The sequence below is a fragment of the Lepidochelys kempii genome, chromosome 3 (genome assembly GCF_965140265.1).
Source record: "Lepidochelys kempii isolate rLepKem1 chromosome 3, rLepKem1.hap2, whole genome shotgun sequence".
Classification (NCBI taxonomy): domain Eukaryota; kingdom Metazoa; phylum Chordata; order Testudines; family Cheloniidae; genus Lepidochelys; species Lepidochelys kempii.
The window spans coordinates 147,291,116-147,306,185 of NC_133258.1; the positions used below are offsets into that span (position 1 = coordinate 147,291,116).

The 15,070-nt window shown below is 41.5% G+C and overlaps 1 protein-coding gene across 3 annotated transcripts in view; it reads left to right on the forward strand.

Moving 5' to 3' along the window:
* RASGRP3 (RAS guanyl releasing protein 3) overlaps positions 1–8,737 on the forward strand; it is a 104,842-nt gene extending 96,105 nt beyond the window's left edge. For all 3 annotated transcript variants that reach the window (XM_073338433.1, XM_073338436.1, XM_073338434.1), the window contains 4 exons: positions 2,671–2,707; positions 5,735–5,860; positions 6,935–7,299; positions 7,845–8,737. In XM_073338433.1, the coding sequence (XP_073194534.1) occupies positions 2,671–2,707; positions 5,735–5,860; positions 6,935–7,299; positions 7,845–7,853 (537 nt within the window). In that variant the 3' untranslated portion in view covers positions 7,854–8,737. The remainder of the gene's footprint in view (positions 1–2,670; positions 2,708–5,734; positions 5,861–6,934; positions 7,300–7,844) is intronic.
* Positions 8,738–15,070: the final 6,333 nt, after the last annotated feature.

Here is a 15,070-nt window from a genome sequence, read left to right on the forward strand (position 1 = left end):
TTGATTCACATTTGGAAGATTTTCTTCACAAACATGAGGGCTAAAAACTTGGTACTTTTTTAAATGGAAATGTGATGCTGCAAAATCTGTGGGTCACATAAATACATCAATCAAGATGGATCTGGCCCAGGGGCCATATGTTAGACATCTATGAATGAAAGCATTTCATGTTAAGAGATCTATTGCCTGTTCAAAAACTTTTTGTTTTATTTCGTTGTGAAGAAAGCAGATGATTTGTTAATGGATCTCGGTATATTGACAAGTAAACTATGGAGGGCTTACAGCTTTGTTTTAATTTAAAAACCTCATGGTTAGAAAGAGGCAATACATTTATCTTACAGGCTATTAAAGATCTGAAAACCACTGAAAGCTGTTTTGCATATAATGCACCCTTCTAATATGGAAGATATGCTTTAGTCAAAAGTTATTGGGTTCAGTGGAGGAGTAACTGGATGAAATTCCATGGCCTACAATATACCGGCGGTCTGACTAGATGAACTAATGGTCCCTCCTGGGCTTAAACTCTATGAATGTTAAGATCTATTAATTAATCTCCTACAATGAGACAATAAGCTATTCCACAAAGCAAACCAGAAGAAAACTTTATCACCTTGAGATGGTCCCCAAGTTCTCTGATCTGCTTTCTTGCCTTTTCCATTGATGTCATTTTAGGAGTAGTTTTTTGGGGCCTGCTCCTGAGATGAGCTGAGATTTCAATTGCAGTCAAACAGTGTGTCTGTGGCAGAGCGGAAATTAAACCCAGATCTCCAGTGTCCTATCCACAAGCCCATCCTTGTTCTCCAGAGAACTAAGCTTTTTACTATTTGTCCTGTTCTGGAATAATTCAGTACAGCTGTATTTTTCTGATTTCTGTTAAATCCAACTGAAGAGAAAAGGTGGTATTTTGAGTAAAGAGAGAGGGTCAAAGATATCCCTGATGCAAATTCACTGAATCCAATGACATTGTGTCAGAGGTGAAGTTGTCCCAGAGTATGTAATGAGAGCAAAAGAAATTGAACTTAAAAGCTCTTCATGCATTACTCCTGCATTTCAGTTCTGTTCATTCAGGGATAGTGCATTGTTTTGAACTGATGTGGTGATTCAAAGTCAAAATAATGTGCACAGAGAGTGTACAAGGCTGAATTGAAATGACAATTAAAGGTCAATGCTAGCCAATAAAATATCTATTATTAAACACATGTGAACATTAAATGTCAAGCTAAAATCTCTTGGCATTTGACAAGGCTGAACTGATGTGGCTATTACAGGTCAAAGTTGTGTCCAGTGTTGTATTAATGCAATGGGGACTGTTCAGACATTTCCGCTTAGCTTAGAGCTACCTCAAGTTAGCTCCCAGAAAATCTGTGTCCAACATGTTCAAACTTGCTGGAGTAGAATCTATAATTTAATCTCCATTGTGTAACCGTCATAGTGATGTCAAATTAGAGGCTAAAGAAGGTACTATGTTGGATGGGTGGGATAATTTAAAGCAAAACGATATTCAGTGTTACTGGTCCAAAGATTAATGGAAGCAAATAATTATCAAAAACTATTTCCTGGTATGAAGAATCATAAATAGCTATCAGCAAAAAGGGCTGGCAAAGCCATGTAAAATAGCTAATAGTGTCAGTTCTGGTGTCACTTTCCAAACTAATACAAATGCGTACCATTCTCATTATCTGGCCACGTAAACCAAGTTTAATTTTAGTGTGTAAGTATTAAGAGAAAACAAAGGGAAAGGAGAACTTTAGCAATATAGCAGTGGGTATAAATTATAGACTAAATTCACCACCCATCCTTATTTCTGCTGCTGTCCCCTCTAGTGATCCATTCTCTGTCTTTCTGGCAAACAGAGGCTTGGGACATTTCAGAGCGTGGTTCTGCATCGCTGCCCATCCTGGCTAATAGCCATTGATGGACCTATCCTCCATGAATTTATCTAGATTTTTACATCTTACATTCAAGCTAACTTTGTTCAAATTTAGCAATGCACATATTGCTTTTTAAGAGCCTAATACTACACCTTCTGCTTGTGCAAGCCGTCTCATGTACTTCTGGGGGACTTCTGGGGTGAGCAAGGACTAATCATGGGAGGGAGGGTTGCAGGGCTGACCCCCAGAGCCTATTTTCAAGCCAGTTTTGACATTTGACATTTGACTTCAGCCATTTTGGGGAAAAAATAAGATGGCCAGAACTGTCTTTTACAGTGGATGCGTTGGTGACTGCTATAGTAAATGAGAGCTGAATTTTTAATCTGTGTTAATTTTGTCCTGACATACCTGCATGCCACATGCCATCCAAGTAGCCAGAGAATGGCTATATTAGCATTGCATAGCTAGATTACATTAAGCACTCCAAGCAGTGTTATACTTTACGCTGATTCATTTACGTAAACTGACAAGATGGCAATTTTTCACCCATTTCTGGAAGCAGGCATGTTCTGTGTCTCCTCTCCTATGCTAGCTCTATAGTAGGTAAGAGAAGTGAGGGTGGAAGCCAGTCTAAGTTTATCACAACTGGAGGGGGAGTTCTATCTAACAGGAAGGGTGTTGAGAGCAGTTATATCCTGTTTGTGCTTTTGTAGCTATGGGTACTTCCTTCATTTATGACCTTGTTTTCCTTCCAGCTTTCTTTTCTGATTCCTTAATGTTCTTTTGTCTTTCATTACAGCTCTGGGGTATAATCAAACAAGGATACAAATGTAAAGGTAAATACATAATGCATGGATGTTGTTTTCAAGACATAGGTATTATGATGTTTAGCACAAATAAGTCAGACTCCTATTTTTGGCAAAAACATTCTGTTCATCCAAATTTTGATGTGTCATTTGCAACAAAATTCTCAGTAAACTGTGAAGTTTTACTGTTATAAAACACTAGCTGCATGCTCATACACTACAAGCCAGAAATCCAGTGTGATCTCTGGTTTCACAAGGATGTAGCTTAGTGCTAGTGATTAGAATTTATATTGGTAAAACTAACTCACTCCATGTGAAGTAGAGAGAAATCCTGAAGTGTTTTAGCATTTTGATTTGGCCCTGAAGCTCCGGAGATCCATGTGGGCTGGCAATGCTCCTGTCTTCCTCCTATCTGTCTGTCAGATAAGTCTACTAGCCTCAAAATGCAATAGCAAGAATGAGCTACTTGCAATACAGATAGTCAACTTTTTAATTCCTAGAATACCTGATAGATTGAGATCTCATTTCCAGGTTTCTTCTCCCTCCAATAAAAATTTCATTTAAAAAAACCACACAACCTGCAACTCTTGTAGTCCTGCCATTTGAATACTTTCTGGAAACTTTGTCGCTAATTGTTGAATCAGCATGTATTTTTCATGAAGTACAGGTCTACTCCAGTAAAAGACATGGAAAACAGCATTGTGGATTCCATGATTCTTGCACTTTGGTGTTTTCCAGGGCTCACTTTGGTGCTTAGATGCATGCAGGCTCCTTCTCTTTGCCTCCCCAGACTTCCCAGGGACAAGTAACTTAGGACTTTTGTTTTCAAGGTGAAGCATACTCCCATTCCTGTTGGCCTGTATTTGAGGGGGCCATGGCTCTGTCCATTCGCCATCTCTCCCTGCCCATTATTGCTCAGTTGCGCCTGGGGGAGGCATCCATGGCACAGTCCATTTGTTACCAGGAGCCCCATGGCAGCAACTGTGGCTAGCCACTGTTTGGTCATGCCAGGGACTGGATCTTTACTGCCTTCTGTTCCCATGTGCCACAGCACAAGGGCAAGCAGCAATACAAATCTTTATTAATAAAAAGATGGGTAGGCAGGGCTTATAATTCCTGCCCTGAAAACTCAATTTGGGATCTGAAAGTCAAGCTGAACTCTCTCCTGTTCACACGTCATCACCTATACAGTGGCTCAACTGAGATGTAGTTAAGGCGGTATGGTCTGGTGATTAGAGCACTGGAGTGGGACTCCGGACATCTGGGTGACCATGGGCTAGACATTTCACATCTTTGTGACTCATTGCCCCAACTGTAAAATGGGGATAATGATTCTGACCTCCTTTGTAAAGTGCTTTGAGACCCACTGATAAGTGCTGCATAAGAGCCAGGTGGTGTTTATTGTTGTTTTGTTTATTAACATGAAATTGAAATGTGCTTCTCTGCAGAGCCCAGGTGACAGGTAATGATGAATGACCGGGAGAGAGTTCAGCTTGACTTTCAGGTCCCAGTTGAGTTTGCAGGGCAGCAATTTCAAGAACCACCTGTCCTTGTGAGCACCTGCTGCTCCATGAACCATTACAAATGGGTTCTTCCTCCTCATCTTCCAAGCCAGTCTCCTTTTTCAATTTTTAAGCTTACTGACCTTGTGCCATCAAGGGGAATTGCCTATTCAGATGACAACTTACATCCCTCCCCCAGTTCCCCAACCAAGTGCCACAGCCAAGAAGATAACTCTATGTTCTGATTAATAGACATTGGGAGAGATTAACCATCTCCAAGTAGGATCCTATATTCAGTTTTATTTGTTTTTACCTTCAGAGAAGATAAAACTCCAAGTAAGGAAGGTAACTTTACTTTTGTACAAGTAAAGTGAGCATATTAGATTTGGAAGCTGCAGCAAAGGAATAAGCATGGATCCAGTCAATGTCCTTTTTAGAGTCACTTATCGGAGCGGAACTGTACTTTAACAGCGATGCATAAAGAGTTAGTTATAAGAGAGACATAAATAAGATGTATTTTCAAAGAAGCCTAAGAGAGTGAGGGAAAGTCAATGGGATTTGGGCATTGATCTTCTATAGGCTCCTTTAAAAATGCCAGTCCTTTAACTGGCTTCTTTCTCAGCTGCGCTGCCAAAGGCTCAGACTATGAAAGTAACAATGTGTCCAAAACGTGCAGATTTAGAATATAAACAGGTCTTCTGTTTTTCGGGGTTTGTTTAATTTTGGGGGAGTTTATTTGTAGCAATATTTGAGTTTTATGTAGCTGTCCAAAAATCAGGGATTTTCAGGGCCTTCTCTTTGTATATATTGCAATGAGTAATGTATATTATGTACGTTACTCATTACAGTAGTATATATTGTAATGAATAATCTCTTTGTAATGTTTCCTAGCAAACGTGAACATGGTGATGTTTGAAACAGGACTAAGCTAAAATCTATTAGGGAACTTATTGCACACAAGCAGGGTCTGCGCAGAACAATGAATACACAACATGTTAGTGCGCTTCAGAAATCACACTACCATAGTCCACATGACTGATACATGGAGACAAATCCTTACATACAAGTAACCATATCTGATGGTTTTTCAAGTGTTCATTGGATAAATGCTGATTTTTTTAATTGGGGGGTATTTTATCAGTGCATATCATTTAAACCCAATATTCAGAAGCCCTAAACATAAACAGAAGCTCCTTGAAACACCCAGTGTTTGCCACACCAAACAAAAGACCCAACTTATCCACCATTTTTGAGGTTGGTTCAGTGGAACAGATTCTTTGAAGATGGTGCTCAGATCTGCCTTTAGCCTCAGTGCACTGTCTGGTGCCGTTTAAAAACAAAAAACAAAAAACCCCACCTTGACTGACTTATTCGTGCTAACGGCTAATTGTCCTGGAAACTAACCATTTGGTAACCCACACATTTCCCTTGCTTTTTGTTTTCTCCAAATCTTTTTGATCAGAACTTTTGCATGTGTATGTTTGTTCATGGCCTTTAGTTGTAGTGTCTGGTAATCCCTAACTCTCAATGGTTTGGCAATATTTTTTTTTAACAGATTGTGGTGCCAACTGCCATAAGCAGTGTAGAGACCTGCTTGTGCTGGCATGCAGGAAGTTTACCAGAGGTACCTCCGTGGGCAGTAATCATGGTTCTCTGCCTAACAGTCCATCTCTGCCACCAGGTAAAAGCAGCCTTTATTACTAATTTACACTCATTTTGAATTCTTTTTGACAGCACCCAACATCCAAACTGCGTTAGCTCTAATTTAATCATTATATCTGCACATAGAGCAGACTTTTGGGTGCCTAAAAGTATTCCCATAATTCATCAGCCCATCCTACTGTAGTTCCCAGCTACATTAAGACCTGTTGTATCCTTCAAGGACATAATTACAGTCCTCACAGACAGGACTCCTAACAGCAGTGCTTCTGGGGCCTTTGAAGGAGCGAATGCTGGAGCAACAGCTCTGTTGCCATTTGAAAGGTTGCAGCTTGTATTATACTTTTTAAAAATTTAAATAATAAAAATATACCTATTGCAAGCTCTAGACACCCTAACATGTAAGTAATAATTCAGTAAAATTCACTCCACCTGGTAGCAGGCCGGCTCTGCTGTCAGTAGTTGGGGAAGGTAGTGACACTACTCCAGCCTTACCCAATCCTTTACTTCCCCTTGCACCCTCTTTCCCCATTTGCATGTTGCAAAGCCAGTGGCAATCCCAAAATGGAGTATGGACATTGCAAATAGGGTCTGGGAGCCCTATCCGTACCACCTCCTTATTGGAGCTGCTCTGGGGCCCAGAGGTGTGTTTCCAAATCACGGTAGAGCTGCCATTCCACCCCAAGAAGAATTTTGGCTGAGTCTGATAGAACTCCTTCGTGGCTTACTGCTGCAAAGTGACCCCTTCTCCTCCCCTCTCCCCAACCCTAATTTTCCCTTCTTTAAAAAAAACCACCATTTTATAAAGCCCCATGCAAACCCATTGCGCTATATAATGCCTTGATCATGCCACCCTTACTCACATTGAGTAGCAACTTACGCCAAGAAGAGTCCTGCTAAAAAATCAGTGGGGCTACCCAAGGGAGTAAGGTGCTACTCTGTCTAAGTAAGTGTGGAAGAATCAAATCCTAAATGTTAAATGAATTAGTAAGAGTTGGAACTTGGCTTAGGAGATCCCTGCTAAAAGATCTTGGAAGCGTTTAGTGATCTTGAAGTTGTATATTGAAAATAAATTATTGCAATCTCTCTCCTGTAGTACAAGATGAAGTATTTGAATTCCCCAGTGTTGCTACAGGGCATCAGGACCTAGATGGCAGAGCAATCACCCTAGTGACTGGCTCTTCTCGAAAGATTTCAGTCCGTCTCCAGCGGGCTACCACCAGCCAAGCAACACAGACGGAACCGTTGTGGCATGAACCTGGCTGGAGTGAGTCAGGTTCCCATACCTTCCCCAAAATGAAGTCCAAGTTCCATAGCAAAGCTGGAAAGAACAAAGGCTTTGCAAAATGGGAGAATGAAAAACCCAACCTACAGGTCCATTTGGATATTGAGGTAGAGACCACAGAACATATGCTGGATGAGAATGGAATAGAAACACTCCAAGAAAGACAAGAACCTGAGGTGGGTAATAAAGCATGAGCATGTCTGTTTAAAATCTGCTACTACTCAAGGAGTGTATAAAACTGTTTTATGTGCATTTTTAAATGCTGGTTTTTTGCTTACTTTTTTGCTATCACTTAATAAGATTTCACTCGTTAAACACTAAACTATCAAAATATATAAGCATCTGTTTTCTATAAACCCAAACTTTGTTGTGTGTATTATTTTTTACTCTAACACTGGGGATGATTTTTTTGTGCTTTGGCCAAGTGCGCTCTTAGAAGTCAGATGTTCTACTTTTGTGGATTATTTTCCTTCTGAGATATTAAATAAGTAGAATAATCTGAGAATAATCAGATCATATTCTGTCCTGTTGTGCCAGTGTAAAACAGAGTATATCATTGGGTTCAATAGAATTTGGACCTGATGGACACTAGTGTATGTGAAAGCAGAACATGGCCAGTTACTGCAAGGAGCAGTAAAAAAAGATTATATCCTAGCACAGTTGGTCAGTAAACTCTGAGTGGAACTCTGAGGTGTAAAGAGTGCTTGTTTTTTGGTTACAGGATAGCTGATCGCTTGCCCTGAAAGATGGAGGACAATTAAGATGGCCATTAGAACACAGCAAGATGTGGAATTCGGTAGACCACCCTTTGGCCATGGGAATGAATATTCCTGTACCTCATGTTTAAACCTTATGAATCCAGCAGACCTTCCTGTTATCTTATTTAATAGGATGTTAGAGTCAAAATGCACTATTTATTTTCTCACGAGTAAGTCACCTGGTGAACATTGCTTAGACAGAGCACAACAGTGTGTTATGTGACTCAGTCTTCTGGTCTATGATTTTTTTTGTAGCTATATGCCCTAAGGTGGAAACTGTCTCTACACCCAGTCCTACAGTTCTACAAACCAATGAGGATGGATTTTCTCTTCTTTGAAAGCATCACATCAGCTCATTGTGTCTATACATGGCAAAGGTGATGAGGATGGCATCTGAGTACCCAAGTTTATTTGATAAAGCTCCTTATTCAGGTGCTCATAATGTTCTTTTATCTGGAAAGAACTGAGTTTATGTTCATTGCTAAATCTCAAACAGGAGATTTTGAAAATGTCAGAATTAAAAATCCTTCTCTAGGATGCATTCCTTTGCACACCATTTTTCAAACTTTTAAGATGTTTACATTGTTCTCATTAAACCTAAGTGTATTGATGTGCAGCACATGTTTATAATACAGGGCCATATGAGAAGGGTCTTTCAAACATACAGCATGTGTCAAAGAACGATAGGAATTTCAGGACAAATATCATTATTCATATGTCTGGTTAGACAATAAATGGACAGATGCCTTTTCCCCCAGCACTGATTATGGTAAAATTAACATGTAATAAACATTTTAGTTTCACTTTTTTTTAATGTCCTTCTTTTAATCAAACTGAAAATACCTAAATAAAATTTAACACTAGATTTAACTAACAGCAACCTTGAATTTAGGAATTTCACTGTCTCTGTGTCAACTTGATCATAATCAATGTTCCTCATGAGCTGGTATTTGGACCTGTACCATGAACCACGTGTATTGAATTACTAGTTTGGGCCCAAGTAACTTGGGAGCACAAGTCCTATTAAAATAAAAACCCCAAGGGGCTTATGTTTTTAAATCACTTGGGCACTTTGGAAAATCCCACCCTTAAATGTTCACAACTCAAATTGACAGTCTGGTTTGGATTAACTCACGTTTACACATGATAGTAGAAGAGGAAAAAACAGCCAGAAAGAAGCTATTTTCTAAGATATCCTGAGGACCTGAGCTAGCTAAGGGTTTTGGCTTGAGAGGTGGGATCTCTTCATTAGAATCTCATCTCTCAAGATCAGGCAACTACTTTGTAAACTAACTGACCCATAAATCAGCCTCCAAAGGACTCCTCTGTGATTGCATGTCTCTAAATGAAGTTTGTGGTTACAGGCTGCCTTGTCTGGTTCACAACCTGTATCCTGCATGTTTCTCCTGCTTGGAAATCAGTAACTGAAGCTTGTAATAAAGCTGTGACCCATAATTAAAATAGGAGCAGGAGGAGCTCTTGCTGCACCACTTTGGGAGGAGGAAGAGCTGTGGGACAATATGGAGTTCCCAAGCCAGGTTGAGGGAGGGGACCTATGTCCTTCTTGTGTTAACCTCAGTGTGTGACACACACAAGTGCCAGTAAGCACTGGTCTAGATTTCCTGACCTGTGTCACATGACCCACATGATGGGATCAGTACACACAGCTTCCACATGCACAAAATCTATCTGGTAAAGGATTTTAATGTACTGTAGTACATTGGATATGATGTGAAATATGGAATTAACCTGAATTGCTCCTATTAATGCTTCTTAAATGAAATGTAGATAACTGACTACATTCATTTGGGAATGAAAAGTAAATACCCTAATTCACAAATTAGAAAACATGGATTATTTTCATATTTGGAAATATGTTGGCAGCCTGGTTTGGTTTACTATAAATTAGGCAGAAATGGATACAGTTAAGATTTAAATGAATAACCACACCGGTTAGAATGCACACTTGTCCTTTTGTGTAACTTCTAGAGCACACGCTGAGCCCCAGTGCAGTTGTGTAAACGTTTACTGACTACTAGCTGCAGCCTCTTGCTCAAATTCACAGTCTCTCACTTTACCTGTTTTTCTTCCTCATCACAAATCCAGGAATGTGTGCTTGGAGACACTTACAGGTCCTGAAAGCATTTCTCTGATCTGTCAACTAAGCAACTGCAACAATCTTTCCTCCAGACTTTTAGCAGTTGAAAAATCCCAAGTGAAAAAACAAACCCTGGCACATTAAATCTTCCCACTGGCAAAAACTGGCCAGGCTGATTAAAAAACAGCCATGTGGAAACCCTATTCTGAGCAAAAGCTGTGTCTTCCCAGGTGCCAGCCCTGAAACCTCAGCCTGGGGTTGGAGAGTGAAGTTGGGCTCACTCCCATTTCACACATCAATAAATGAAGGTCCTACAACCTTTCAGTGTCAACTGTGCACAAGGGTAACTGACTGGCATTTAGTGACTAATGCAACTGATGATGGACAAGCAGGAACAGAATCCAGTGCGCTCTGTCTCTCATCTTTCTTGGCTCTTCAGGGCCAAGAGGAGTGTAAAACAATGAAAACTTATTTTGGCCACTCAAGCAGGCAGATGGGTCTTTGAATACACCCAGGAAAGAGATCTGTTGAGTAAGAAGGTACCATTTTTACAGTCACTTTTCAGAGTAGAACAGCCCATTACTCATGCTGTGAGCTAGCCCTTCCTCTAACAAAATATTGCTGGCTACTGCTTAGTCTAACCTACCTTTTCTGGAGATGCTGACAAAAAATCTGATCCTACAGTTCCTTTGATTAAACAGGCCTCAATCTTGCAAATATGTCGTCCATATGCTTAACTTGACTCATTGGAGTAGGCCCATTGAGTTCAATGGGAGCTACTTCCATGTGTAAAGTTACTTATGAGCAAAAGTCTTCACAGGAGAGGGGCCTAAGGTGATGATAGTGAGAGATAATTATAGAGCAGCTAACTGGAGAATAGTTCTCTTGTAACAAATTGTTCCTTGAGTGTCCCAGGGGTATTACCACTCAAGGGATTTGCGATGTGAGACCCACCCCCATACACACACAAACTCACTCTCCTGCTGGTAATAGCTTATCCAAACTGACCACTCTCCAAGTTGGAGTCCAAACTTGGAGAGTGGTCAGTTTGGATGAGCTATTACCAGCAGGAGAGTGAGTTTGTGTGTGTATGGGGGTGGGGGGGATGTGAGAAAACCTGGATTTGTGCAGGAAATAGCCCAACTTGATTATCATGCACATTGTGTAAAGAGTTGTCACTTTGGATGGGCTATCACCAGCAGGAGAGTGAATTTGTGGGGGGGGGGGGTGGAGGGTGAGAAAACCTGGATTTGTGCTGGAAATGGCCCACCTGATGATCACTTTAGATAAGCTATTACCAGCAGGACAGTGGGGTGGGAGGAGGTATTGTTTCATATTCTCTGTGTATATATAAAGTCTGCTGCAGTTTCCACGGTATGCATCTGATGAAGTGAGCTGTAGCTCACGAAAGCTCATGCTCAAATAAATTGGTTAGTCTCTAAGGTGCCACAAGTACTCTAATTCCAGGTGTTCTATCTGCAGCATGTTTATCCGAAAGGTGCATAAGGAGCACCCAGAACAGGCTGCAAGCCTTATTACTGCAAGAAGTTCTGTCTGCAACAGCTCCCAGATCTGACTCCATTTAAGGGGTCTTTGTCTAAGGTGAAAAGACTAGTGAGTGTCTGCTCTTGACACCTCGAGGGCTAGGATGAAGAGAGCTATACAAAAGATTCCCATATCTGCCCCAACATCAGGATTCAACACCTCAGGGCAGTCAGTTCCCAGGTTATCAGATTCAACCCCAAAGTGCTCAGAGACTCCCTTGGTGCCGACCTTTGAAATCAGAGCCAAACTGCATGAAAAACCTTTGGATAAAGCTCCTGTTAGCAGAGCCAAATCACATTCAGGAGACTCCTCAGATCTGGATCCAAGAACATCAGATCCTAAGAGTCATCCCCCAGTTCTGAAGATTGCATTGGATCTGAAGATCATTCCAGAGCCAGCAGTCATCTCTACATTGCCCTGCTACTCTGCACCAACCTTTACTGTGGTGCTGCAAGTGCACCACACAGATCCACAGTTGAATCCACTGCTGGATCCACAAGGGACAACAATTATTTCTTTCCCCTAAAGAGGATAAAAGGAAGGTCTGTGGTAAGTATCCTCCTCAGAAAATACCAGGCAGTGATGTTAGGTTATCAATATCACTAATGGGGAAAAAGGTGTCCATGGTTGCCAAAGAGCAAAGGAAGCTGGCCAATGCCTTGGTAATGGAGGGTCAGACAGTAACTAAACATATGCTTAGAGCTTCTTTTTATGTGTCAGATTCAGTAATGTGTGAGCAATTGCATCCACTATAGTGCTACGCAGACATGCTTGTCTGAGATCTTCTACTTTCCTACCTGAAAACAAATGGAAGGTAAAAGACCTTCCCTTCAAAGGTGATGAGTTATTTAGTAATCAGACTGATGAGCCACTGGAAAAGATGAAGCCCAAGAGGTCAACAGCAAGATCTCTGGGTATCTACCATCCTCCAAGGAGAAGGATCTTGGAACTTGGCTTCAAGTGCCATAGGCAGTACTAACACCTTCTTCTTTGTAGTCATCTTTTTCACAAAGATGTCATTTTCAACACCAGCAGCCTCCTTATACATAACTGGAGTAGGGGAGGATGTCTTTTAAGCTTCAAATGAAGGGAAAGCAACCTTCAATTTTGACTTTAGATTCAACCATCAAGCCTCAAGTTTGATGTAAGATCAGGAGCTTCAAACCAATCTGCATCTGCCTTTCATTCCTACCTTTTGGAGACGTCAACACTTGGAATTCACATTGGGCAAATGGATTCTGGAGATCATAGAAAATGGTTATGCCATTCAATTAGATTCCCTTTTACTTCCCATCCCTATTCCGGGACTCCTCTCGTGAGAGGAGATTAAGAGCAGAGGTGCACATTCTGTTGGAAGCAGGAGTCCTAGAGGACGTGCCAAGGGAATTCAGAGGTCAAAAGACTCTTCTCCTGATATTTTCTGATATGGATACAAGATAGAGGGCTTTGTCTAATATTAGATCTATGGAATCTCAGCTCCTTTAATCAGAAAATTCTGTTTCCACATGTTGACACTAGTATCCATCACACCCTCCCCACCTACCCTAGATTGGCTTGTTGTTCTATCTGAAAGATGCATACTTCCATATCTCTGTCAAGTACCACCACTATCTTTGTTTACTGATTGGTACAAAGTCTTACCTTTTGGTCTATCTACTCCCCTATGTGTTTACAAAGTACCTATCCAAAGTAGCAGCTCATTTAAGATGCCAGGGTATATTTGTCTATCCTTATTTAGATTGCTAGCTGATCAAAGCCTCAGAAGAAGGGCTTTCCCAAGGACATATTTTACACATGTTCCCTCTTCAGAGGGTTAGGACTCAAGATGAACAAGTAAAAATCTCTTCTGTGACATATACAAAGGATTTCTTCTAAAGGAGCAGTTATCTATTTCTGTAAGGTAGAGCCTTTCTGCCAGAGGAAACATTTCTTAAGTTTCAATCCACCATAGAGATTCTTCATCAAAATCCTACTCAGAAAGCAATCTTCTTTCTGGGTCTCATGGCCTCAGTCACTTTTGTCACACCTTAGGCTCTGCTCAGGATAAGAAGTCTGCAGCACTGGCTGGTGTTAAGTTACAAACCAAGTGCAGATAGAATGTCCACATGGCTGACCATTCCAAGAAAAATACTGCTATCCTTGATGTAGTGGATTCAACATTCTGAGGAGGTAGCTTTCAGCTTTCCACTGCCATCAGGAATAATCACCTTGGAGGCCTCCAACCAGGGGTGGGGACTCAGAGAGCATATTTCAACAAATGAGAGTAATGAAAATAAGACAAGCTGGAGCTGGGATAAAGGTGGTTGCCCCAGCATGGCCAGGGCAGCCAGAGTTCTTGAACCTTCCTCACCTCTCCTAGGGAGTCTGCAGACCTCCCCTGGTTTCCCCAGACTATGTCTACACTAGAGACCTTACGGCAGCCCAGCTGTACCACTGCTGCACCACTTAAGGTCTCACGTGTAGCCACTCTATGCCAGCAGGAAAGAGCTCTCCCGCCAGCATAATTAAACCAACCCTAATGAGCAGCAGTATGTATGTCAGCAGGAGAGCAGGAAGAGCAGCAGGTGCTGCTGGATCCTGGAGGAGCTCTGGTGAGAGAGGTACTGGCAGCTCCCCCATCCCGCCCCGAGTGCAGCTCCCCCTCCCCTGTCCTGCCCCACTCACCCCTTCCCCACCCCAGCTCCCAGGGGGGTTCAGGCCAGATTGGGGGGGGGCACAATTGAAAAAGTTTGGGGACCACTAGTTTAGTGGATCAGCTGAAATGGATACAGGGGTAGGTGGCAGTTGATCAGGATTGTTGTGGATGGCAGTAGTGCCTAAATGTTGGCCTTAAGCACCTAAAGAAGCAGGCAGGTGTCTATATCCCTTTGTAAATCTAGTGCAAAAACCACCAGTGAAAGGCTGCTGTTGTTATAGGCGGAGATCTTACTAGTGAGTAAGAACAGGAGAACAGCCATACTGGGTCAGACCAATGGTCCAGCTAGCCCATCTTCTGACAGTGGCCAAAGTCAGAAGGAATGAACAAAACAAGGCAATTATCAGGTTATGGTTGGCTGTGCGTTGTGTGGAATAGTATTTTCTTTTGTTTGTTTTAAACCTTCTGTCTATTAATTTCATTGGGTGACGCTTTTTGTGTTATATGAAGAGGTAAATGACACTTCCTTATTCACTTTCTCCACACCAGTCATGTTTTTAAAGACCTCTATCATATCCCCCTTTAGTCGTCTCTTTTCCAAGCTGAACAGTCTCAGGATTTTTAATCTCTCCTCATACAGAATTTGTTCCATACCCCTAATAATTTTTCAGAGGGGTAGCCGTGTTAGTTTTGATCTGTAAAAGTGGCAAAGAGTCCTGTGGCACCTTATAGACTAACAGACATATTAGAGCATAAGCTTTCATGGGTGAACACCCACTTCGTCGGATGCATGTAGTGGAAATTTCCAGAGGCAGGTATACATATGCAAGTAAGAATCAGGCTAGGGATAACGAGTTAGCCCTTTGCCCAGTGAGGAGAGCACCAGGGAGGGAGACAGACGCAGGCTGCTC